Source organism: Epinephelus lanceolatus, chromosome 9, assembly GCF_041903045.1.
Source record: "Epinephelus lanceolatus isolate andai-2023 chromosome 9, ASM4190304v1, whole genome shotgun sequence".
Taxonomy (NCBI): domain Eukaryota; kingdom Metazoa; phylum Chordata; class Actinopteri; order Perciformes; family Serranidae; genus Epinephelus; species Epinephelus lanceolatus.
The window spans coordinates 403651-430000 of NC_135742.1; the positions used below are offsets into that span (position 1 = coordinate 403651).

Consider the following 26350-nt stretch of genomic DNA (forward strand, 5'->3'; position numbering starts at 1 on the left):
AGGAGAGGAGAGGAGGAGTGGAGAGGAGACGCGAGGAGAGGAGAGGAGAGGAGGAGTGGAGAGGAGACGAGAGGAGAGGAGAGGAGAGGAGGAGTGGAGAGGAGACGAGAGGAGAGGAGAGGAGAGGAGAGGAGGAGTGGAGAGGAGAGGAGAGGAGGAGTGGAGAGGAGACGAGAGGAGAGGAGAGGAGGAGTGGAGAGGAGAGGAGGAGTGGAGAGGAGACGAGAGGAGAGGAGAGGAGAGGAGGAGTGGAGAGGAGAGGAGAGGAGGAGTGGAGAGGAGAGGAGATGAGGAGTGGAGAGGAGAGGAGAGGAGATGAGATGAAGAGTGGAGAGGAGAGGAGATGAGGAGAGGAGAGGAGATGAGATGAGGAGTGGAGAGGAGAGGAGATGAGGAGAGGAGAAGAGAGGGGAAGTAGGGCAGCCTCACTGCAGGGGAGGGGCCACTGCTGACAGAGAGGGAGGTCGAGGCTCATAGAGACAGAGCTGCTGAGCCGTGTAGCATCGATAGCAACGAGCTAACAGACAGACACAGACAGACAGACAGACAGACACAGACAGATACAGACAGACAGACAGTCTTCAGCATTTCAACCAAACAGCATCAGGATCAGCAGGTCCTCCATCTTCCTTCCTCTCTCCTCCTCCTCCTCCTCCTGCTGCTGCTGCTGCTTGCTTCCGAAGGAGAACATGGATCCATAACCCCCCATCCTTCTCCTTCTCCTCCTCCTCCTCCTCCTCCTCTTCCTCCTCCTCCTCCTCCTCCTCTTCCTCCTCCTCCTCCTCCTCCTCAGCATTCACACAGGATGCTCGGTGAGTATCTGCACCGACTCTCTGCACGCATTAAACAACCTTTGTCCTCTGAACAGATAAATGAGCTGCAGTGTGTGTGTGTGTGTGTGTGTGTGTGTGTGTGTGTGTGTGTGTGTGTGTGTGTGTGTGGAGGGGGGGTGGTTGCGTTACCTGATTTGCATGACCATACATGCTGCGTTTGTGTGTGTTAGCCTTCAGTCTGCACACAGCTAGTCTGGTACGTTAGCATGTGGCTAAGATAGACACACGCTGTTAGCCAAAATGTTCAGCTAAACCATGTTAACACACACACACACACACACACACACACACTCAGACGTCCCTGGCGAATTAGCTCAGTAAGCTGCTAACATTAAGCAGCTCGTTAAGATAATGACCAGAGCTAACAAGCTAACGGAGGGACAGCAGATCATCCTGAAGGCTTTAGACCTGTGTGTGTGTGTGTGTGTGTGTGTGTGTCAGAGGTCACAGTTCCCCCCCAGTCAGCTGTGTTTTTATAATCAGCTGTTTTAATTTGACAAAAAATGTTTGACTGTATTTTTAAAGATATTAAATTTCATCTGACACATCTTTGTTGACTCGACATGACTTCATCTGAAAACATTAAAACAACAACAAAAAAACAGCTGGGCTGTGACTACGTACAGATTAACACCGGGGCTGTGGCTACATACAGATCAACACCGGGGCTGTGACTACGTACAGATTAACACCGGGGCTGTGACTACGTACAGATCAACACCGGGGCTGTGACTACGTACAGATCAACACCGGGGCTGTGACTACGTACAGAATAACACCGGGGCTGTGACTACGTACAGATCAACACCGGGGCTGTGACTACGTACACCGGGGCTGTGACTACGTACACCGGGGCTGTGACTACATACAGATCAACACCGGGGCTGTGACTACGTACACCGGGGCTGTGACTATGTACACCGGGGCTGTGACTACGTACACCGGGGCTGTGACTACGTACAGATCAACATCGGGGCTGTGACTACGTACAGATCAACACCAGGGCTGTGAGTACGTACAGATCAACACCAGGGCTGTGACTACGTACAGATCAACACCGGGCTGTGACTACGTACAGATCAACACCAGGGCTGTGACTACGTACAGATCAACACCGGGCTGTGACTACGTACAGATTAACAGATGTTTTTATTTTTAATCTGCTCCTGTTTGTCCTGATAAATTGAATGCATCATGCCATCATTTCAAACTCAACACTTCCTGTATTTGTTTCAAATTAAAAGCCACTTATAATTTCAGCATTTTCTAAAAACGCTGTTATTGTGAAACATCTGCAGGAACTTCCTGTGGACGGACAGATTTTATGACTCCACCATCACCTGATCTGACACAGACTGTAGGAACAGACAAAGATGTGGTGTAGTTTGAACCTGGCGTTACTGTTGCAGTACTTTACCTTTCTTTTTATTTCCTCTTCCTGTGTTTATTAAATGTTTACTGGATGTTTATTTGATGCCCCAAACACCAAGGCAAATTCTGTGTAACAGAATACCTACTTAATGATAAACCTTCTTCTTCAGACTGCTACACCCATGTGACAAATAACCAGCCTACAGTCTGTTCTCTGTGGAAACAAACTGACAGTGACTGACTCCACATTACTAAGTCTAAGGCTGTGACTATGTAGGTATTAACAGTGGGGCTGTGACTACGTAGGTATTAACAGTGGGGCTGTGACTACGTAGGTATTAACAGTGGGGCTGTGACTACGTACGTACGTAACAATTAACAGTGCGGCTGTGACTACGTACGTACGTAGGTATGAACAGTGGGGCTGTGACTACATATGTACGTAGGTATGAACAGTGGGGCTGTGACTATGTAGGTATTAACAGTGGGGCTGTGACTACGTAGGTATTAACAGTGGGGCTGTGACTACGTAGGTATTAACAGTGGGGCTGTGACTACGTATGTACGTAAGAATTAACAGTGCGGCTGTGACTACGTACATACGTAGGTATGAACAGTGGGGCTGTGACTACATATGTACGTAGGTATGAACAGTGGGGCTGTGACTATGTAGGTATTAACAGTGGGGCTGTGACTACGTAGGTATTAACAGTGGGGCTGTGACTACGTACGTACGTAGGTATGAACAGTGGGGCTGTGACTACATATGTACGTAGGTATGAACAGTGGGGCTGTGACTATGTAGGTATTAACAGTGGGGCTGTGACTACGTAGGTATTAACAGTGGGGCTGTGACTACATATGTACGTAGGTTTGAACAGTGGGGATGTGACTACATATGTACGTAGGTATGAACAGTGGGGCTGTGACTACATATGTACGTAGGTATTAACAGTGGGGCTGTGACTACGTACGTACATAGGTATGAACAGTGGGGCTGTGACTACATATGTACGTAGGTATGAACAGTGGGGATGTGACTATGTAGGTATTAACAGTGAGGCTGTGACTACGTACGTACGTAGGTATGAACAGTGGGGCTGTGACTACGTAGGTATTAACAGTGCGGCTGTGACTACGTACGTACGTAGGTATTAACAGTGCGGCTGTGACTACGTACGTACGTAGGTATGAACAGTGGGGCTGTGACTACATATGTACGTAGGTATGAACAGTGGGGATGTGACTATGTAGGTATTAACAGTGGGGCTGTGACTACGTAGGTATTAACAGTGGGGCTGTGACTACATACGTACGTAGGTATTAACAGTGCGGCTGTGACTACGTACGTACGTAGGTATGAACAGTGGGGCTGTGACTACATATGTACGTAGGTATGAACAGTGGGGATGTGACTACATATGTACGTAGGTATGAACAGTGGGGATGTGACTATGTACGTACGTAGGTATGAACAGTGGGGCTGTGACTACGTACGTACGTAGGTATGAACAGTGCGGCTGTGACTACGTACGTACGTAGGTATGAACAGTGGGGCTGTGACTACGTACGTACGTAGGTATGAACAGTGGGGCTGTGACTACGTAGGTATTAACAGCGGGGCTGTGACTACGTACGTACGTAGGTATGAACAGTGGGGCTGTGACTACATATGTACGTAGGTATGAACAGTGGGGATGTGACTATGTACGTACGTAGGTATGAACAGTGGGGCTGTGACTACGTACGTACGTAGGTATTAACAGTGGGGCTGTGACTATGTACGTACGTAGGTATGAACAGTGCGGCTGTGACTACGTACGTACGTAGGTATTAACAGTGGGGCTGTGACTACGTACGTACGTAGGTATGAACAGTGGGGCTGTGACTACGTAGGTATTAACAGCGGGGCTGTGACTACGTACGTACGTAGGTATGAACAGTGGGGCTGTGACTACATATGTACGTAGGTATGAACAGTGGGGCTGTGACTACATATGTACGTAGGTATGAACAGTGGGGCTGTGACTATGTACGTACGTAGGTATGAACAGTGCGGCTGTGACTACGTACGTACGTAGGTATGAACAGTGGGGCTGTGACTACATATGTACGTAGGTATGAACAGTGGGGATGTGACTACATATGTACGTAGGTATGAACAGTGGGGATGTGACTACATATGTACGTAGGTATGAACAGTGGGGATGTGACTATGTAGGTATTAAAAGTGGGGCTGTGACTACATATGTACGTAGGTATGAACAGTGGGGATGTGACTATGTAGGTATTAACAGTGCGGCTGTGACTACGTACGTACGTAGGTATGAACAGTGGGGCTGTGACTACATATGTACGTAGGTATTAACAGTGGGGCTGTGACTACGTACGTACGTAGGTATTAACAGTGGGGCTGTGACTACGTACGTACGTAGGTATGAACAGTGGGGCTGTGACTACGTAGGTATTAACAGCGGGGCTGTGACTACGTACGTACGTAGGTATTAACAGTGCGGCTGTGACTACGTACATACGTAGGTATGAACAGTGGGGCTGTGACTACATATGTACGTAGGTATGAACAGTGGGGATGTGACTACGTACGTACGTAGGTATTAACAGTGCGGCTGTGACTACGTATGTACGTAGGTATGAACAGTGGGGATGTGACTACATATGTACGTAGGTATTAACAGTGGGGCTGTGACTATGTACGTACGTAGGTATGAACAGTGGGGATGTGACTACGTACGTACGTAGGTATTAACAGTGGGGCTGTGACTACGTACGTACGTAGGTATTAACAGTGCGGCTGTGACTACGTACGTACGTAGGTATGAACAGTGGGGCTGTGACTACGTACGTACGTAGGTATTAACAGTGCGGCTGTGACTACGTAGGTATTAACAGTGGGGCTGTGACTACGTACGTACGTAGGTATTAACAGTGCGGCTGTGACTACATACATACGTAGGTATTAACAGTGGGGCTGTGACTACGTACGTACGTAGGTATGAACAGTGGGGATGTGACTACGTACGTACGTAGGTATTAACAGTGCGGCTGTGACTACGTACGTACGTAGGTATGAACAGTGGGGATGTGACTACATATGTACGTAGGTATTAACAGTGGGGCTGTGACTACGTACGTACGTAGGTATTAACAGTGCGGCTGTGACTACGTACGTATGTAGGTATGAACAGTGGGGATGTGACTACATATGTACGTAGGTATGAACAGTGGGGCTGTGACTACGTACGTACGTAGGTATTAACAGTGCGGCTGTGACTACGTACGTACGTAGGTATGAACAGTGGGGCTGTGACTACATATGTACGTAGGTATTAACAGCGGGGCTGTGACTACGTACAAACGTAGGTATGAACAGTGGGGCTGTGACTACATATGTACGTAGGTATTAACAGCGGGGCTGTGACTACGTACAAACGTAGGTATGAACAGTGGGGCTGTGACTACGTACAAACGTAGGTATGAACAGTGGGGATGTGACTACATATGTACGTAGGTATGAACAGTGCGGCCGTGACTATGTAGGTATGAACAGTGCGGCCGTGACTATTGCTTACCACAAACTAACAGACATACGTAACACGTGGGGCGGGTTGTGTTGTCTTGGTGACATCCTGGTGGTTGGTGCTGTCATGAACAGGTCTCACTGTGCAGATATTACTTCAGTGGACAGTCCTGCTGACTGTGGAACACTGAGGGGCGATAATTTTTCTTAAAGAGGCAACAGATAGGATTTTTTTTTTTTTTTTTTTGCTTGGCGCTACCTAGCGTCAGCGGTGTTGCTTGCACTGTCGCAATGACCAAATTGACCGTGGGAATCAGAGATAATCAATAAAATGTAGGCTGTAAAGCCACTAGTATACGTCTATGTATAGAATGAGTAGGTGTGTGGACACCAGTGGCGTGCACAGGCTTTTTGAAGGGCAGGGGCGAAAAGAAAAAAAAAAAGGCACTTTAGCGCATGTCTTGGCTCCCAGGAGGGCACTTTAGTGGGCCTTTTGGCTCCCAGGAGGGCACTTTAGTGGGCCTTTTGGCTCCCAGGAGGACACTTTAGCGCATGTCTTGGCTCCCAGGAGGGCACTTTAGTGGGCCTTTTGGCTCCCAGGAGGACACTTTAGTGGGCCTTTTGGCTCCCAGGAGGACACTTTAGCGCATGTCTTGGCTCCCAGGAGGGCACTTTAGTGGGCCTTTTGGCTCCCAGGAGGACACTTTAGTGGGCCTTTTGGCTCCCAGGAGGACACTTTAGCGCATGTCTTGGCTCCCAGGAGGGCACTTCAGTGCGCATTTTGGCCCCCAGGAGGGCACTTTAGTGGGCCTTTTGGCTCCCAGGAGGGCACTTTAGCGCGCGTTTTGGCTCCCAGGAGGGCACTTTAGTTGGCCTTTTGGCTCCCAGGAGGGCACTTTAGTGGGCCTTTTGGCTCCCAGGAGGGCACTTTAGTGGGCCTTTTGGCTCCCAGGAGGACGCTTTAGCGCGCGTTTTGGCTCCCAGGAGGGCACTTTAGTGGGCCTTTTGGTTCCCAGGAGGACACTTTAGCGCGTGTTTTGGCTCCCAGGAGGACACTTGAGCACGCGTTTTGGCTCCCAGGAGGGCAACGTTTCCCAGCAGCCGAGCGTTTTTTCCCTTTCACATAAGGGATAATGTATAGTGAGCCGGTGACGGTTGAAAAATAACTCCCAACAGGGGAATGGAACCCCGACACACAGCGAAGTTATTTTTCAACTGTCACCGGCTCACTATACATTATCCTGCTTAGAACATGGCTTACTACTAAAATATTCAAATGTTACATCTGGCATCAATATTATTAAATTGCTGGCAGAGTGTTTTGACAGAGGAGAGGCGTTCACCAGACAAACGGGAACGGAGGAGAGGATTTTACTCCACCTCTCCCGGTCGGAGATGCTGGGTGCCCAGTAGCTGCAAAGGCTGCCCTCACATTTATGGTCAGTGACCGACATGATCTCCCTGCTCTCCAGGCCAACTTCGGAGGGCTGTGTGGACTAACGTTAACTGATTTTGATGCTCCTCAGTCTAAGGCCGTTGCAGTGGAAAGTCCAGTGTTCACTTAGCTGGGCGTAACTTAGCTGGGCGATGTCCGTGGATAGCTGCCTCTGTGAGAAGAGAACAGAAGGAAGGGAGGGGGGTATCACTGTCCGAGGGCTGCCGTAGAATGGCAACCAGGATGTCAGCCGACCAACACTCGCTACCCGCTCCCTGGTTGCGGCGATTTGCGATGCTGGCCAGCTAGGAATGAACTAGCAGCCAGTACAGTACAGTACAGTCCTCTCTGGTCTAGCTAACATTTAGCCGTGTTACTTACTGATCCATTAGAAAGAAAGCTAGCTGGACATGGGTTTTGAAGCCTCTTTGGTCACGGAGCTCCCTCCATCTCTTGAACGCCTGACTGAGGTTTACTCTTGTTTTTCCTCTTCTTTTATCACTCTCCTTTTTGCTCTTCTTTGCCTCCTCACACAGAGGAGCTCCTTTTCTTTTGCTAGGCCGTTTTTCACTTGTCTCCAAACTTTGTCCGTCTGCCATTGTGCTCGTGACTCAACTATCTCATGCCCAACTCCTCATAAGGACCAGCTCCAGTCCCTGATTGGCTGACCGACCAGTTTCATAATACACAACAGAAGCTTATTGCAAATATTGCAAAGCCACTAAGTAACCTATGTAAACGCTGATAGTCTGATTTTACTGTGGACACTACCCTGTGCAACCCACATTATTTTCATCATGATATATTTAGGAAAAAATGCTGTCTGTTGCCTCTTTAACAGGTTAAAATAAAACGTCTTCGAGCATCAAATGTGCGTTAGGATGACAGGAAATAACCTGTTAACATGAACATTTCTGATGTCTGAAGAGGTTTAATATTGGGTGAAACCATTTCACCAGTTTCGGAGGGGAATCTGTTTTAATAGTATTTGGTATAAATTATATTCCCATATCTGTCCACTCGACGGCACAATCAGATTAGAGCGCACTGGACTGAGTGTTTAGTCATCTGTTCTGAGTCTTACTGATTTACCTTCATTCTTTTATATCATGTAAAATGAATGTTATTTGTTTTACCACTACTTTATATGACTGATATTACTGAGCTCTGCTGCTGAATTCAGTGTCATGTTTCACTCAACTCAGTAAAACTCTGATTTATTAAGTCTGCAGTTATAAAAAGCCTATACTGTTATTAAGGCAGACGATCTGGGTGTCAGCTGGTAAACAGGGTTTTTAACTTTACATGGGGCTAAAATTAAATCTGAATTATGTAAACTGTTTGTGTCATGTGTTTCTGTCTGTTTATGAGTCATAAGACATCATAAATCATCTGATAGGAGTAGATATTTACTGCGAGCTAGCTCAGGCTCTGTTAAATTTAACAATATGCTAACGGAGCAGGGGAAGCTAATCGCTAATGCTTGGTTAAAGAGGAAAACAGCCGATGCTTTGAGACGCCTGTCAGAGACGACAGAGATGTGATGACGTTATACCATCTGAGGTGGAACAGGAAGTGTGTTCCACATGTTTTATTTCACAATAGCTCCAAAAAAGAGGAATAGCATACTGCTAGCATACCGTTAGCGTACTGTTAGCGTACTGTTTCGAACAGTTACAATAGGAAAACACCTGCTCCAGTTCAGTGCTGGAAGCTGCGTCTATAATAACGTAAGGTATGATGGGAGAATAATGTGGAGACACAGCTCAGATCACCTGAGTAAAGTATCACGTCACATATCAGTTATCAGTTCCCTACGTCCCCTCTCCACCTCCTGTGATTGGCTGTTACCTGTCTTTCAGGTGTGTGATGCGGCGGCTGCGTTGTGGTAGCCAGGAGTCGTTGCTAAGCACCGGCTGTGTGTCGTCTCTGGAGCTCAGGATGGACCAATCAGTGATCATCAAACCCGTTCACTCATCCCTGCTGGGTCAGGACTACTGCTTCGAGGTGACACGCCCACCATGACCACAACCACATATCAGCCACGCCCATACCTTAACCACACCCCTTGTCTCCATGGTGATAACCTCCTCCCTTTGTCTCCTAGGTAACCACCACCACAGGGACAAAGTGTTTCTCCTGTCGTTCGGCAGCAGAACGAGACAAATGGATGGAGAACCTGAGACGAGCCGTCCACCCCAACAAGGACAACAGCAGGAGGGTGGAGAACGTCCTGACGGTGTGGGTCATCGAGGCCAAGGACCTTCCCGCTAAGAAAAGGTGGGGGCACTACACCTTGCATCTTTATAACATGTAGGATGGGCTACACCCGTATGTGACAATAGTGTGTGTGTACTTCAGGTATTTCTGCGAGCTGTGTCTGGACGACAGTCTTTACGCTCGGACGTCATGTAAACTGAAGACAGACAACATCTTCTGGGGAGAACGATTCGACTTCAGTAGTCTGCCCTCCATCAGCGCCGTCACGCTCCACCTGTACAAAGACACTGACAGGAAGAGGAAGAAGGATAAGAGCAGCTACGTCGGGTTGGTCAACATCCCTGTCGCCATGGTGACAGGCAGACAGCTTGTGGAGAAGTGGTACTCAGTGAGCACGCCCAGTACCAGCAGGGGTAGGTTGATCAGACTTTGTTTGTGTCACTGAAGTCAAAGGTCAAAAGGTTTTAGAGAATGAATCAAACTGAAAACAGGAAGTGAAGAAATGATCATTTTGAGGTGTTTCCTGTTTCAGGTAAGTCGTCAGTGCCGACGGTCCGGATCAAAGCTCGCTATCAGAGTATCGTCATCCTGCCGATGGAGCAGTACAAAGAGTTTGCAGAGTACATCAGCTCCAACTACCTGCTGCTCTGCAACACGCTGGAGGCCTCCATCAGTCTGAGAGCCAAAGAGGAGCTCGCCGCTGCGCTTGTCCACATCCTGCACAGCACTGGGAAGGCCAAGGTAAACCCGCCCATCACAATAACCCCGCCCCCTACACCTGACATACACCCCGCCCACCATCATAACCCCGCTCCTACATCTGACATACACCCCGCCCACCATCATAACCCCGCCCCCACATCTGACATACACCCCGCCCATTTCACCTGGATCCTGATCCTGGCCTTCAAAATAAAACCACCAGGTGTTTTCAGGTGAACTCACCTGTCTGTTCTCAGGTGTCTTTAAAAACCCGGAGCTCCTGAGTCCTGATCAGATCACCACACAAACTTCCTGTGACCTCATCACATCACATGACCTCTGTACGCCCACAGGCTTTGAATAAAGTTTTCCCTCTCTGCAGGACTTCCTGACTGACCTGATGATGTCAGAGGTGGACCGTTGCCGTGACAACGACCAGCTGATCTTCAGAGAGAACACGCTGGCGACAAAGAGCATCGAGGAATACCTGAAGCTAATTGGACAGAAGTACCTGCAGGACGCCCTTGGTACACAACACACAATATACTACACACAATACACAACAACATACTACACACACACTGAGGCCGAGCTTTAACCTGAGCCCTGTGTGTATGTGTGTGTGTGTGTGTCCAGGTGAGTTCATCAAAGCTCTGTATGAGTCAGACGAGAACTGTGAGGTCGACCCGTCTCGCTGTGCGACCTCTGACCTCTCTGAGCATCAGGCCAACCTGAGGATGTGCTGCGAGCTCGCCTTCTGCAAGATCCTCGACTCCTACAGGTACACACACACTACACACATTACACACACTCTGTAATACACACTGTACACACACTACACTCTCTGTGATACACACAGGTACACAGACACACACACTACGCACTCTACACACACACACAGGTACACACACTACACACTCTGTAATACACACAGTGTAAACACACACTCTATAACTCCACCCCCCGGCGTCTCTCAGGGTTTTCCCTCGGGAGCTGAAGGAAGTGTTTGCGTCATGGCGACAGGAGTGCAGTAACCGGGGGCGACCAGATATCAGCGAGCGTCTCATCAGCGCCTCGTTGTTCCTGCGCTTCCTGTGTCCTGCTGTGATGTCACCGTCGCTGTTCGACCTGATGCAGGAGTACCCCGACGAACGCTCGGCAAGAACTCTGACTCTCATCGCCAAGGTCATCCAGAACCTCGCCAACTTCAGCAAGTGAGTCTGCGCTCTTATTGTGAAGCAGCTACAGGGCTTTTATTGTGAAGGAGGTTGGGGCTTTTATTGTGAAGGAGCCGCAGGCTTTTGTTGTAAAGGAGGTTGGGGCTTTTATTATGAAGGAGCTGCAGGGCTTTTATTGTGAAGGAGCTGCAGGCTCTTATTGTAAAGGAGGTTGGGGCTTTTATTGTGAAGGAACTGCAGGGCTTTTATTGTGAAGGAGCCGCAGGGCTTTTATTGTGAAGGAGCCACAGAGCTCTTATTGTAAAGGAGGTAGGGACTTTTATTGTGAAGGAGCCGCAGGGCTTTTATTGTGAAGGAGGTAGGTGCTTTGACCTTTAGGTGAATACCTGTATTGTTTGTTCACCTGTATCAATACTTGTCACCTGTCACCTGTGTGTGTCACCTGTCACCTGTGTGTGTCACCTGTCCCCTGTGTGTGTGTCACCTGTGTGTGTCACCTGTGTGTGTGTCACCTGTGTGTGTCACCTGTCCCCTGTGTGTGTCACCTGTGTGTGTCACACCTCCCCTGTGTGTGTCACCTGTGTGTGTCACCTGTCACCTGTGTGTGTCACCTGTGTGTGTCACCTGTCACCTCTGTGTGTCACCTGTGTGTGTCACCTGTCACCTGTGTGTGTCCCCTTTGTGTGTCACCTGTCACCTGTGTGTGTCACCTGTGTGTGTCACCTGTCACCTGTCACCTGTGTGTGTCACCTGTGTGTGTCACCTGTCACCTGTCACCTGTGTGTGTCCCCTGTGTGTGTCCCCTGTCCCCTGTGTGTGTCACCTGTCACCTGTGTGTGTCCCCTGTCACTTGTGTGTGTCACCTGTGTGTGTCACCTGTCCCCTGTGTGTGTCCCCTGTCACCTGTGTGTGTCCCCTGTCCCCTGTGCGTGTCCCCTGTCACCTGTGTGTGTCCCCCGTCATCTGTGTGTTTCCCCTGTGCGTCAGGTTTGGGACTAAGGAGGAGTACATGTTGTTCATGAACGACTTCGTGGAGCGTCAGTGGAGCAGCATGCAGCGCTTCCTGCAGGAGATCTCCAACCCTGACGGACTGAACCACACCGCCGGCTTCGACGGATACATTGACCTCGGCCGAGAGCTGTCCACCCTGCACACCTTGCTGACCGAGCTCGACCAGGTAACACACCTGACCAGGTGACTTCATGTTTAGTTTGCAGATATGAGAGTGAGCTGAGGTGTCTCTGTCTTTGTCTTTCTCCAGTCGTGTCTGGCGAAGCTCGGTCCTCTTCCTCGGATCCTCAGAGAAGTGTCGATGGCTCTGGCTAACCCTGGGGGCGTGGCTAATCCAGGGGGCGCATCTGTTTCCTCTCCGGAGCCTCAGCGTGTGGTGTCCCCACCACCTCTGTCTCCGCCCCCTCTGTCCCCACCTCTGTCCCCTCCTCTGGCCACCTGTAATCCCTCCATCGGCCTGCAGGGCGGCGTTGGACTGGACGGAGGGTTAGCATCATGTTTCCTGTTAGCATTAGCATCCAGCATCTCTGCTAAAAGGAACACTGACCAATCACAGCTGAGTGGGGGTGGGGCTTCAGGGCAACACATTGTTATATAAACAATCAATAAACAACAATGATCAGTGATTATTTACATAAGATTTTATTATTCATTTATTATTATAATTATTAAGACTTAACGATGAGGTGTTGTCATGGAGACATCAGACAGGCACAGCGTGTAACTCTGTGTGTGTGTGTGTGTGTGTGTGTGTGTGTGTGTGTGTGTTTGTGTGTTTAGTTTGGTAGATTTCACCAGACTTCCGTCTCCGACTCCGGAAAACAAAGATCTGTTCTTCGTCACTAAAGGATCCAGTCTGCAGCCCGCATCAGGTGACCTTTGACCTTTACCCCTCACATAACCTCTGACCTCGGTCTGTGACCTTTGACCTCTGAATCTGACCTTTCCTGTCCTGCTGGTGTCACTTCCTGCAGGCGTGCAGGGCTCTCCAGCGCCAAGCTCATCGTACTCGGAGCCCAATGAGAACGAGGGGGGGTTTGAGATGGCCAATGGGGGCCGGAGGGAGGGGCCAGAGCTGACCAATGAGAGCCGCAGTCTGTCTCTGGTCGACCTACAAGACTCCTCCCCTAGTGACGGCCTTGACGACAGCCAGTGGCAGCGCAGGACGGGGCTCCTCCCCCTCTCCTTCCAGAACCCCGTGTATCACATGACCACCACGTCACCACGGCAACCACAGCAGCAGCACCAGCAGCAGACAGACGCCACACCCTCAGACGGCTCGGCGGGGTCGCAGGGAAATGCCGAAGACAGGAACGCCATGGCAACCAAACCTGCGTTTCTTACCCAGATGTCTGTGGGGCTGGGAGGGGGCGAGAGGGGGGAGAGGATGTCGGCCATGTCGAGCAGCAGCAGTGGCGAGGAATACTCGAGACGCGCTCTGTCTCTGTCGGAGACGCTCACAGGTACAGGAAGTCACTTTAATGTCCTAAACAAAGCTCCTCCCACATGAGAACACACCACTCACTGTGGGCGGAGCTTAAGGCTCCATTAGGAGGTGCTGAGGTGAGTCCCTTCAGGTGGACACAGTGAGACACTCGTCCTGTTGGACATCCACCTGGAGGGACTCAGTGTCTACTGGTTTCTATCTATAGCAACAGGCTGGTGGTACAACATGTGCAGCTCTCTGATGGGATGATTCTGATGATGTCACTGTTGTTGCTCCTCAGGTAGCTCCGCCCCCATTCGTCAGAGCTCCTCAGGTCCTCAGAGACGCATCGATCAGCCTCCTCCCCCCTCCTCTGCTCCGCCGGGACCTCCTCGTGGTCGGACACCTCCCAGCATGCTCAGCGGTGGTGGAGGCTCCGCCTACCCTCCTCGCCCCGCCTCTGGCAGCATGATGTCATCAAGTCCTGATTGGCCAAGCAGCGGTCAGTCGCGACTCAGACAGACATCATCATCATCTAAAGGGGACAGCCCCGAGAAACAACGCCCTGCTGCCAAGGTAACGGGGCGGTTACCATGGTAACCTATCCCCGCTGGTGATTAGAGGTGTTGTCATGGAGATGACGGACAGGCGCAGTGTGTAACTGTGTATATATATATATATATATATATATGTGTGTGTGTGTGTGTGTGTGTGTGTGTGTGTTCAGGCTCCGTCCCCCTGTGCCTTGGACCGCACCGCTGCCTGGCTGCTCAACATGAACTCCGCCTCCTCCTACGGCGAGACAGAGGATGATCGTCATGATGATGCCCTCATAGAGAAGGTAGGAGACTCTTACTGGTTCTACTGGGTCTGAACTGGTTTTAGTGGGTCTGACACTCTGTGTGTGTGTGTGTGTGTGTGTGTGTGTGTGTTTGTGTGTGTGTGTAGTACCAGCAGGAGATTGCGTTGCTGCAGGAGAAGTTGCGAGTTGCTGCATTGCGTCAGGACGAGTGTGAGGCCCGACTGCTGGTCCAGGATCAGCAGAACCAACGCATGCTGCAGGAGTACCAGGTGAGTCCCACACCTGAGCACCTGGACTCACACCTGACCTGTCCGTCACACCTGATGGTCACATGACTCTGCTATGTGTGTCTCAGGTGCGGCTGGAGGACACAGAGAGTCGACTGAGGAGACTGCAGGATGATAAAGACCTCCAGATGAACAGCATCATCAGCAGGTCTGTCCCCACACACCTGTCTGTCCCCACTTCTGTCTCCTCTCACCTGTCTGTCACTTCTCACCTGTGTGTCTGTGTGTAGGTTGATGGCTGTGGAGGAGGAGCTGAAGAAGGATCACTCTGACATGCAGGCTGTGGTCGACTCCAAACAGAAGATCATAGAGGCGCAGGTATCTGTCTGTCCGTCTGTCTCTGTCTGTCTCTTTTCAGGCTTGTTCTTGCTCAGTGACTTTGTGACATCTTCTCTTGATATGTAAATAAACTTCCTGTCTGTCTCTCTCTCTGTCCGTCTGTCTCTCAGGAGAAGAGGATAGCGAGTCTCGATGCAGCGAACAGTCGTCTAATGGCAGCTCTGACTCAGCTGAAGGAGCGGTACGCTGTGACATCACAGAGGAACGGCCTGTCTCCTAGCAACACGTCATCTCTGCAGATCACAGAGAACGGAGAGTTCCGTAACTCCGGCAACTGCTGAGCGACCGGCTGCTGAGCTCTGATTGGCTCTTACTGCAGGCGGGAGGAGGGGCTTACTCATTAACCACGCCTTTAAATCAACCAATCAATGCTGTCATAGTCGCCACAGACCTGTCAATCAACTGTCACCTCCTACAGAGGTGGATCTGACCTGACTCCGCCCTTGTTGCTAGGTTACCCCTCAGTCCCTGACTGCATCCCAAGTCTCTTAATTGTATACTGCTAACTCCTAACTCCTGACTTGAACTGGAAGTCGTTCAAGGTCCGCCATCTTTAAGGCCATCACATGTCTCTTATTCCTGCCAGTAAGGAGTTAGTGTTAGGAGTTAGGAGGGATCTGTTAGGTGCGATGAGTAAGGTAACACGAGAGCTTCCTAACAGGAAGTCTTTTTCAGCTTGAGGCCCTGACGTATAAATACCCGCCCCCTACGTCTGTCTCATTTGAATGAGATGGCGGAGAAACAGTGCAAGTGTACCCGTTACATGCATTCTTTGCAATGACACGCTGTAATTCACATGCCTACGTGACTACAAAGAGTAACGAGTAACGGTTTGCCCATCATTAATTGTCCTGCATGTCATGTGAGTGGAATAATGTTTAATAGCCTGTAGGTAATATTAATTATTAATATTGATTAATATTACTTTCATTAATGTTGTTGTAAGCTACTGTCATTACCGTCTGTCCTGCATCTCTCTCTCTCTCTCTGTCTCTGTCTCTCTCTCTCTGTCTCATTGTGTCATGCGGATTACTGTTAATTTATCATGTTGATCTGTTCTGTACGACATCTATTGCACGTCTGTCCGTCCTGGAAGAGGGATCCCTCCTCAGTTGCTCTTCCTGAGGTTTCTACCGTTTTTTCCCCGTTAAAGGGTTTTTTGGGGAGTTTTTCCTGATCAGCTGTGAGGGTCATAAGGACAGAGGGATGTCGTATGCTGTAAAGCCCTGTGAGGCAAATTGTGATTTGTGATATTGGGCTTTATAAATAAAATTGATTGATTGAGGTAGACTGACAGGTCTGATATGTCTTATTCACTCAGCGACTTGTTGAATGATGGCGAGTGGATTTAATAATAGTGATAATGATAATGATGATAATAATAATGATAATGATGCTCATCACAGTGACAGTGGCAGGGCTACAGACCGTTCTTTAATTGCGACAAACTTTGGCAAATGACTCAATAACAATGGTAATACATGCAAAAGTCTGTGACCAGTCATGCCGGGGGGGGGGGACTTGGGATGTACGCCAAACGCTGGCTCTGTTATGCAGCAGATCCAGCTATCGCGCCGTCACCAGAATAGGACGTCGCTTTACGTGATGCTTCAGAGTAAGGCCATCTCATGTCTCTTAATCAGCAATCCTCGCTCCTCACTCCTAACTCCTTACATGTTTTCCTAAGTGGGAGGGACTAAACAGTTAGCTAAGATGGCTAGATAAGGTGGTTAGCAGTAATTTTAAGAGACTTGGGATGCAGTCCCTGTATTTGTTTGCATGTTTCCTTTTTGAACATCTTACAAAGTCTGACATCATATCCTGTTTCCTTTTGGTACTTCCTGCTGAGAGCCAGAAACTTCCAACAGACTGCACGTCTCTCTGATCGCTCAGCTCCACCTGTAAATGGCTCTGGTCCAATTGTTGGAACTCTCAGTGTAAATAGCTCTGCTCTGATTGGACGGACTGGAACAGCTCCTGCTCTACAAGGCTCTGGTTCAGTCACACATTCACGTATGAGGATCAGTCCAGTTGGACCAACCCCACCTGTATATGGCTCTGGTGTTTAGCTGACAAAGTGAAACTTTATTTAAAGAGACGATGCGTCAACAGTTTGAATATATTGATCTTTTTTTAGGCTCTTTGTGTTTAGATTTTGTCTTAAAGGAACAGTGCGACACATTTGTCTCAGACTCAGATCAGGTCCAGGTTAGCCTAGGTTAGCACAAAGACTGGAAGCAGGGGGAAGTGTTAGCCTAGCTCCATGTGTTGGCTGCTCTGGGCTTCCGTAGCGTTGAAAGAGTTTGACGTTAGTTTGTGTTTCAGAGAATTTACGGATTTTAATGTAAACAACAGATTTTATTGTAAAACAGTAAAAACTTTAAATTGTGATGAATTGTTTGTGAACACACGCACATCTGCTGTCCTGGACCCATCTGAACTCTGCTGAACTCAAATGAACTCTACTAGACCCATCTGGGCTCTAATGGACTCTACTGGACTGTATACTTGACTCAACTAGGCTCCCCTGGACTCTACTGGACCATCTAGACTCTACTGGACTCTATACTGGACTCTGCTGGACCATCTAGACTCTACTGGACTCTATACTGGACTCTGCTGGACTGTGTAGGATTCTGCGGTGTTCACTGTGGCTTCTGTCTCTGTTCTTGTTATTTATCATCTGTATTTATAAAGAGATGCTCCAATAAACTATTAACGACCTGACTGTTACCTTGGAGATCACTCACACTCACACATACACACACACACACACACCACTGATGACACACATGGTTTATTTATCAGATCAAAGCAGTGACACACAGGTGTGAACAGGAAGTGATGTCAGTCTGTCACAGGCCCGCAGTGGCGCGCTCCAGCGGGTCGTCGCTCCAGTACTCTTGGTTCCAGCCAAGGAACCAGCCGGTGAAGGTCGGCGGTTCAAAGCCCTGTTTCACCGTCACAATCGGGGTCCGAGGGTCTCTGTCAGCCAGGTCACTCTCCAGGTACCCGACAGCTACACACACACACACAGTTAGCTGTTAGCATCTGGAGTCAGGTGTGACAGCTACACAAAGTTAGCTGTTAGCTGTTAGCAATATAATTTTAACTACAGAAAGTGTTAGGAAGTTTTCTAGCTTCTACATTTATCCTGCTAACTTCCTGTCTCTCTTTCAGGCTAACTTCCTGTCTGTCTCACCTGACGCTGTCGCCTCCGTCTTCTCATCCTCACGAGCTTCATTTCCGATCCAAACAAACACCTGCAGGAGGACACGGGAAGTGAGGAGACACAGAGGACAGGCAGGCGAGACGTGTAGCCATGGTCATGGCTGGAGACTCACCTGGTCCCAGGTATCCAAGATCATGACATCATCAGGGGCGAGGTCATCCTGCGTCAGCTCACCTGGAACCTCCTCCATCTGAACACACACACACGCACACACACACACACACACACACACAGTGAGATGATGTAACACCACCTGAGTCCACCCTAGCACAGACTGTGCAGTGTAATAATAATAATAAATTTTATTTGTATTGCACTTTACATTTTAGCAATCTCAAAGTGCTGGTGTAACCACCAGTAACCAGGAAACACTGAGCCTCTTTTGGGTTGTGAACCAACAACATAGAACCCACTGTGATCATGTGACCAGGTCATGTGACCAGGCTGATGTACACACCAAGGCTATTCAAGAGAAGGCTGAGACACGGGGTCAAACATGGGGGGATTGCACATGCGCAGTGTAACTTGAGCTGCGATGCTGGAGGGTGACAGCAGGGGCGCTAGATAAAAAGCGCAGGATCCACTCAGGCGATCAAGGAGTGCGCTTGGTGCGGTCTGCTTGGACTTTTGGACGGCGGCTGCCTGAAGTTGTCGGAATTGCATCTCTGTCATTCTCGCCCACAACGCAGGCCACCAGTGACAGTCCAGTAATAAGCTGTGAAAATGACATGCATGCACATCCCCCTTATTCCACGGTCTCACGCCATCTACTGAGCCTTTGAGGAATTGCAGACCAGATTTTACTGCACATGTGCAATCCCCCCATGTTTGACCCCGTGTCTCAGCCTTCTCTTGAATAGCCTTGGTACACACCAGGAAGTTTCCGGTCTTGTTGGAGCAGGCAAACAGACGAGGAGGATGAGCCTCCATGTTGTTCTTCAGACGGGGGTAGTGACAGTAGTCCTCCTGCCCCCCCAGTGCATCCCAAAATGCACCTGTAACACAGAGAAACTCTCCATTCAGGTTCAACAGAGTTCATCGTTGACCAAGCATCACCTCCAAGACCTCCATGACCCCGGCCCCTCACCTTCCTCCTCACCCTCCTCCAGCTGGGTGGGGGTCACCTGCAGGAGTCCAGCCAAGTGTTCAGCTCCCTGAGCTTCGGCTGAGCTGCTGCTCCCCCCTCTCCACATCCACGATCCACCAGAAGAGACCAGAAGGAACACGTCACTGGAGTTCAGACTGGGCGAGGACGGATCCACCTGAGGACAACACCGCAGAGACACTGGTTATACTGGTTATACTGGACTAACACTGGTTATATTGTTTATACTGGACTAACGCTGTTTATATTGTTTATACTGGACTAACGCTGGTTATACTGGACCAACATTGGTTATACTAGACTAACACTAGTTAGTCTAGTTATACTGGTTATACTGGACTAACACTGTTTATACTAGACTAACACTGGTTATACTGGACTAACACTGCTTATAGTGGACTAACACTGATTATACTGGTGATCCTGGACTAACACTGGTTATACTAGACTAACACTGGTTATACTGGTTATACTGGACTAACACTGCTTATAGTGGACTAACATTGATTATACTGGTGATCCTGGACTAACACTGGTTATACTGGTTGTGCTGGACTAACACTGGTTATACTGGACTAACACTGCTTATAGTGGACTAACACTGGTTATACTGGTTATACTGGACTAACACTGGTTATACTGGACTAACACTGCTTATAGTGGACTAACACTGATTATACTGATTATACTGGTGATCCTGGACTAACACTGGTTATACTGGTTGTGCTGGACTAACACTGGTTATACTGGTTATACTGGACTAACACTGGTTACATTGGTTGTACTGGACTGACGCTGGTTATATTGTTTATACTGGACTAACACTGGTTATATTGTTTATACTGGACTGACGCTGGTTATACTGGTTATACTGGACTAACGCTGGTTATATTGTTTATACTGGACTAACACTGGTTATATTGTTTATACTGGACTAACACTGGTTACATTGTTTATACTGGACTAATGCTGGTTATATTGTTTATACTGGACTAACGCTGGTTATATTGTTTATACTGGACTAACACTGGTTATATTGTTTATACTGGACTAACGCTGGTTATACTGGACCAACATTGGTTATACTGGTTATACTAGACTAACACTAGCTATACTGGTTATACTGGACTAACACTGTTTATATTGTTTATACTGGACTAACACTGGTTATATTGTTTATACTGGACTAACGCTGGTTATATTGTTTATACTGGACTAACACTGGTTATATTGTTTATACTGGACTAACGCTGGTTATACTGGACCAACATTGGTTATACTGGTTATACTGGTTATACTAGACTAACACTAGTTATACTGGTTATACTGGACTAACACTGGTTATATTGTTTATTCTGGACTAACATTGGTTATATTGTTTATACTGGACTAACGCTGTTTATATTGTTTATACTGGACTAACGCTGGTTATACTGGTTATACTGGACCAACATTGGTTATACTAGACTAACACTAGTTATACTGGTTATACTGGACTAACACTGTTTATACTAGACTAACACTGGTTATACTGGACTAACACTGGTTATACTAGACTAACACTAGTTATACTGGTTATACTGGACTAACACTGTTTATACTAGACTAATGCTGGTTATACTGGACCAACATTGGTTATACTAGACTAACACTAGTTATACTGGTTATACTGGACTAACACTGTTTATACTAGACTAACACTGGTTATACTGGACTAACACTGCTTATAGTGGACTAACACTGATTATACTGGTGATCCTGGACTAACACTGGTTATACTAGACTAACACTGGTTATACTGGACTAACACTGCTTATAGTGGACTAACATTGATTATACTGGTGATCCTGGACTAACACTGGTTATACTGGTTGTGCTGGACTAACACTGGTTATACTGGACTAACACTGCTTATAGTGGACTAACACTGGTTATACTGGACTAACACTGCTTATAGTGGACTAACACTGATTATACTGGTGATCCTGGACTAACACTGGTTATACTGGACTAACACTGCTTATAGTGGACTAACACTGGTTATACTGGACTAACACTGCTTATAGTGGACTAACACTGATTATACTGGTGATCCTGGACTAACACTGGTTATACTGGTTGTGCTGGACTAACACTGGTTATACTGGTTATACTGGACTAACACTGGTTACATTGGTTGTACTGGACTGACGCTGGTTATATTGTTTATACTGGACTAACACTGGTTATATTGTTTATACTGGACTAACACTGGTTATATTGTTTATACTGGACTGACGCTGGTTATATTGTTTATACTGGACTAACACTGGTTATATTGTTTATACTGGACTAACGCTGGTTATACTGGACCAACATTGGTTATACTGGTTATACTGGTTATACTAGACTAACACTAGCTATACTGGTTATACTGGACTAACACTGTTTATATTGTTTATACTGGACTAACACTGGTTATATTGTTTATACTGGACTAACACTGGTTATATTGTTTATACTGGACTAACGCTGGTTATACTGGACCAACATTGGTTATACTGGTTATACTGGTTATACTAGACTAACACTAGTTATACTGGTTATACTGGACTAACACTGGTTATATTGTTTATACTGGACTAACACTGGTTATATTGTTTATACTGGACTAACGCTGTTTATATTGTTTATACTGGACTAACGCTGGTTATACTGGACCAACATTGGTTATACTGGACCAACATTGGTTATACTGGTTATACTGGACTAACACTGCTTATAGTGGACTAACACTGATTATACTGGTGATCCTGGACTAACACTGGTTATACTAGACTAACACTGGTTATACTGGTTATACTGGACTAACACTGCTTATAGTGGACTAACATTGATTATACTGGTGATCCTGGACTAACACTGGTTATACTGGTTGTGCTGGACTAACACTGGTTATACTGGACTAACACTGGTTATACTGGACTAACACTGCTTATAGTGGACTAACACTGATTATACTGGTGATCCTGGACTAACACTGGTTATACTGGACTAACACTGCTTATAGTGGACTAACACTGATTATACTGGTGATCCTGGACTAACACTGGTTATACTGGTTATACTGGACTAACACTGGTTATACTGGACTAACACTGCTTATAGTGGACTAACACTGATTATACTGATTATACTGGTGATCCTGGACTAACACTGGTTATACTGGTTGTGCTGGACTAACACTGGTTATACTGGTTATACTGGACTAACACTGGTTACATTGGTTGTACTGGACTGACGCTGGTTATATTGTTTATACTGGACTAACACTGGTTATATTGTTTATACTGGACTAACGCTGGTTATATTGTTTATACTGGACTAACACTGGTTATATTGTTTATACTGGACTGATGCTGGTTATACTGGACCAACATTGGTTATACTGGACTAACACTGGTTACACTGGTTGTACTGGACTGACGCTGGTTATATTGTTTATACTGGACTGACGCTGGTTATACTGGACCAACATTGGTTATACTAGACTAACACTAGTTATACTGGTTATACTGGACTAACGCTGGTTATATTGTTTATACTGGACTAACACTGGTTATATTATTTATACTGGACCAACATTGGTTATACTGGTTATACTGGACTAACACTGGTTACACTGGTTGTACTGGACTGACACTGGTTATATTGTTTATACTGGACTGACGCTGGTTATACTGGACCAACATTGGTTATACTAGACTAACACTAGTTATACTGGTTATACTGGACTAACGCTGGTTATATTGTTTATACTGGACTAACACTGGTTATATTGTTTATACTGGACTAACGCTGGTTATATTGTTTATACTGGACTAACACTGGTTATACTGGACCAACATTGGTTATACTAGACTAACACTGGTTATACTGGTTATACTGGACTAACACTGATTATACTAGACTAACACTGGTTATACTGGTTATACTGGACTAACACTGATTATACTGGTGATCCTGGACTAACACTGGTTATACTGGTTATACTGAACTAACACTGGTTATACTGGACTAACACTGGTTATACTGGACTAACACTGCTTATAGTGGACTAACACTGGTTATACTGGACTAACACTGCTTATAGTGGACTAACACTGGTTATAGTGGTTGTGCTGGACTAACACTGGTTATACTGGACTAACACTGCTTATAGTGGACTAACACTGGTTATACTGGACTAACACTGCTTATAGTGGACTAACACTGGTTATACTGGACTAACACTACTTATAGTGGACTAACACTGATTATACTGGTGATCCTGGACTAACACTGGTTATACTGGTTATACTGGACTAACACTGGTTATACTGGATTAACACTGCTTATAGTGGACTAACACTGATGATTATACTTGTGATCCTGGACTAACACTGGTTATACTGGTTGTGCTGGACTAACACTGGTTATACTGGTGATACTGGACTAACACTGGTTATACTGGTTGTGCTGGACTAACACTGGTTATACTGGTGATACTGGGATAACACTGGTTACACTGGTGTAACTCAGACTCTGACTCTGGTTTTCTGTCTCACCTCCACAGCTCTGGTGTCTCCCGCTGGATTGGCTCGAACCTGAAACAGACGGGTATCTGCCACCTCTGATTGGCCGCCCTCTCTGGAAGTCCCACCCTTGTACACCACCATTGGTTTTCCTCCAAACAGACTCATGAGGTGGGCGGGCTCTTTGCCCTGTATCACACGAACCTGCACAGGCAGACCGACGAGAGACGACCAGGTCATGGTCCAGAGGGTTACAGTCAGAGTCTGGAGGATTAATGATGATAACAATAAGTGGGTGTAGTGCTCCCAGTCACTGTACCTGTACAGCTGCCCCGCCCATTTCATCATCCAAAGCTATCGCCAACAGGGCCGACGCTCCGACCTCATCCTGACTGGACTCCGCCCCCTGCCTGAGGACAGAGACACATACTGAATATTAACATGGTGTAACTTTAAAGGTTGAAGGATGTTGATGTCACATTTGAAACAGACACCGACACCAGGGGGAGCCGCCTTGCACCTGATCACACCTGAGCACACCTGAACCAGACCCAGTCCAACTAGACCCAGTTCAACTAGAGCCGCTCCATCTAGACCCAGTCCAACTACACCCAGTTCAACTAGAGCCGCTCCATCTAGACCCAGTCCAACTAGACCCAGTCCAACTGGATTCAGTCTATCTAGACCCAGTCCAACTAGACCCAGTCCATCTAGACCCAGTCCAACCAGACCCAGTCCAACTAGACCCAGTCTATCTAGACCAAGTCCAACTAGATCCAGTCTATCTAGACCAAGTCCATCTAGACCCAGTCCAACTAGACCCAGTCCATCTAGACCCAGTCCAACTAGACCCAGTCCAACTAGATCCAGTCTATCTAGACCCAGTCCAACTAGATCCAGTCTATCTAGACCCAGTCCAACTAGACCCAGTCCATCTAGACCCAGTCCAACTAGACCCAGTCCAACTAACCCAGTCCAACTAGATCCAGTCTATCTAGACCAAGTCCAACTAGATCCAGTCTATCTAGACCAAGTCCAACTAGACCCAGTCCAACTAGACCCAGTCCAACTAGATCCAGTCCAACTAGATCCAGTCCAACTAGACCCAGTACAACTAGAGCCACTCCATCTAGACCCAGTCCAACTAGATCCAGTCCATCTAGACCCAGTTCAACTAGAGCCGCTCCATCTAGACCCAGTCCAACTACATCCAGTCCATCTAGACCCAGTCCAACTAGAGCCACTCCATCTAGACCCAGTCCAACTAGACCTAGTTCAACTAGAGCCGCTCCATCTAGACCCAGTCCAACTAGACCCAGTCCAACTAGATCCAGTCTATCTAGACCCAGTCCAACTAGATCCAGTCCATCTAGATCCAGTCCAACTAGACCCAGTCCATCTATACACAGTGAGATGGCCACTTTAAGACCTGGTGTGATGATCTTGTATCAAACACGAAACAAACTAAAGAGATGATCTTCAACCCTGAGGGAACTGTAGCTCATGACCCTATGATTATTGATAACAGCAACAGGTGTCCTCATACAAACACCCAGGACTAATGTTGGCTAATAATCTGAGCTGGAGCGTTCATGTCAACCACTTGCGTAACACATTAGCAGATTTGGTGTGTTAGCTGTGGCTGTTTGAGGTCTGAACTGAGATCATGTTAACATTCTACAATGCCGTATTAGCAAGCATTATATGGTATGACAGTGTGGTTCAGCTCCCTTACAGTCCAGTGTGAGGCTAGACCTCAAGAAATGGTGACAACTGCCATGAAGTTAATGGGGAAACATGACCAACTCCAGTCTCTCCAGTCACTTTATGAGGGTAGTCAGACAAGCCAAAAAAATCGTGAGTGACCCCTCACATGTTCTTTTTTTCAAATATGAACTGTTACCATTGGGGAGGCGCTACAGAGCCAGCAGACTTAAGAGTAACCGTTTTAAACTGTTCTTTATCCCCACTTCCATCTACTACTTAATAAACAAATACACCCCTCCACCCCAGTCACAGTGGTGGGGGGCCTACTGCTGTGGATCCACTACCCTAGCTATCCTAGCTACACTATGTGCCCAAAACAAATTTCCCACTTGGGACAATAAAGTTTATGTTATCTTATCTTTTACAGTCCAACTAGACCCAGTCCAAACTGTTATTAGAGACGTGGTGTCTCACCAGATGTAGATGATATGTCCTTGTCTGCTGTCGTGTTGGTACTGATAGAGGATGATGTAACTGTCTCCTCCATAGAACTGACCGAAGACTGACGAGTCCACCGGGACCTTCTCTGATCTTTCAACACGCCAGATCTA

The 26350-nt window shown here is 47.4% G+C and overlaps 2 protein-coding genes across 3 annotated transcripts in view; one reads left to right on the forward strand and one right to left on the reverse strand.

Moving 5' to 3' along the window:
- Positions 1–186: 186 nt before the first annotated feature.
- On the forward strand, positions 187–17866 carry dab2ipa (DAB2 interacting protein a). Its single transcript, XM_033618851.2, has 18 exons — positions 187–812; positions 9040–9184; positions 9285–9457; positions 9539–9810; positions 9930–10138; positions 10482–10626; positions 10736–10880; positions 11077–11313; positions 12265–12454; positions 12539–12774; positions 13069–13160; positions 13263–13751; positions 14016–14290; positions 14442–14555; positions 14663–14785; positions 14872–14951; positions 15034–15121; positions 15253–17866. Exons 2-18 carry the CDS (start codon positions 9047–9049, stop codon positions 15421–15423), a joined length of 3177 nt encoding a protein of 1058 aa, XP_033474742.1. The 5' UTR covers positions 187–812; positions 9040–9046; the 3' UTR covers positions 15424–17866.
- Positions 17867–17923: 57 nt separating this feature from the next.
- Positions 17924–26350, reverse strand: part of LOC117252579 (gelsolin-like) — a 24253-nt gene continuing 15826 nt past the window's right edge. For both annotated transcript variants that reach the window (XM_078171110.1, XM_078171111.1), the window contains 8 exons: positions 26214–26347; positions 24352–24442; positions 24066–24236; positions 19462–19636; positions 19248–19369; positions 18487–18564; positions 18345–18405; positions 17924–18161 (listed from right to left, as the gene is read on the reverse strand). In XM_078171110.1, the coding sequence (XP_078027236.1) occupies positions 17998–18161; positions 18345–18405; positions 18487–18564; positions 19248–19369; positions 19462–19636; positions 24066–24236; positions 24352–24442; positions 26214–26347 (996 nt within the window). In that variant the 3' untranslated portion in view covers positions 17924–17997. The remainder of the gene's footprint in view (positions 18162–18344; positions 18406–18486; positions 18565–19247; positions 19370–19461; positions 19637–24065; positions 24237–24351; positions 24443–26213; positions 26348–26350) is intronic.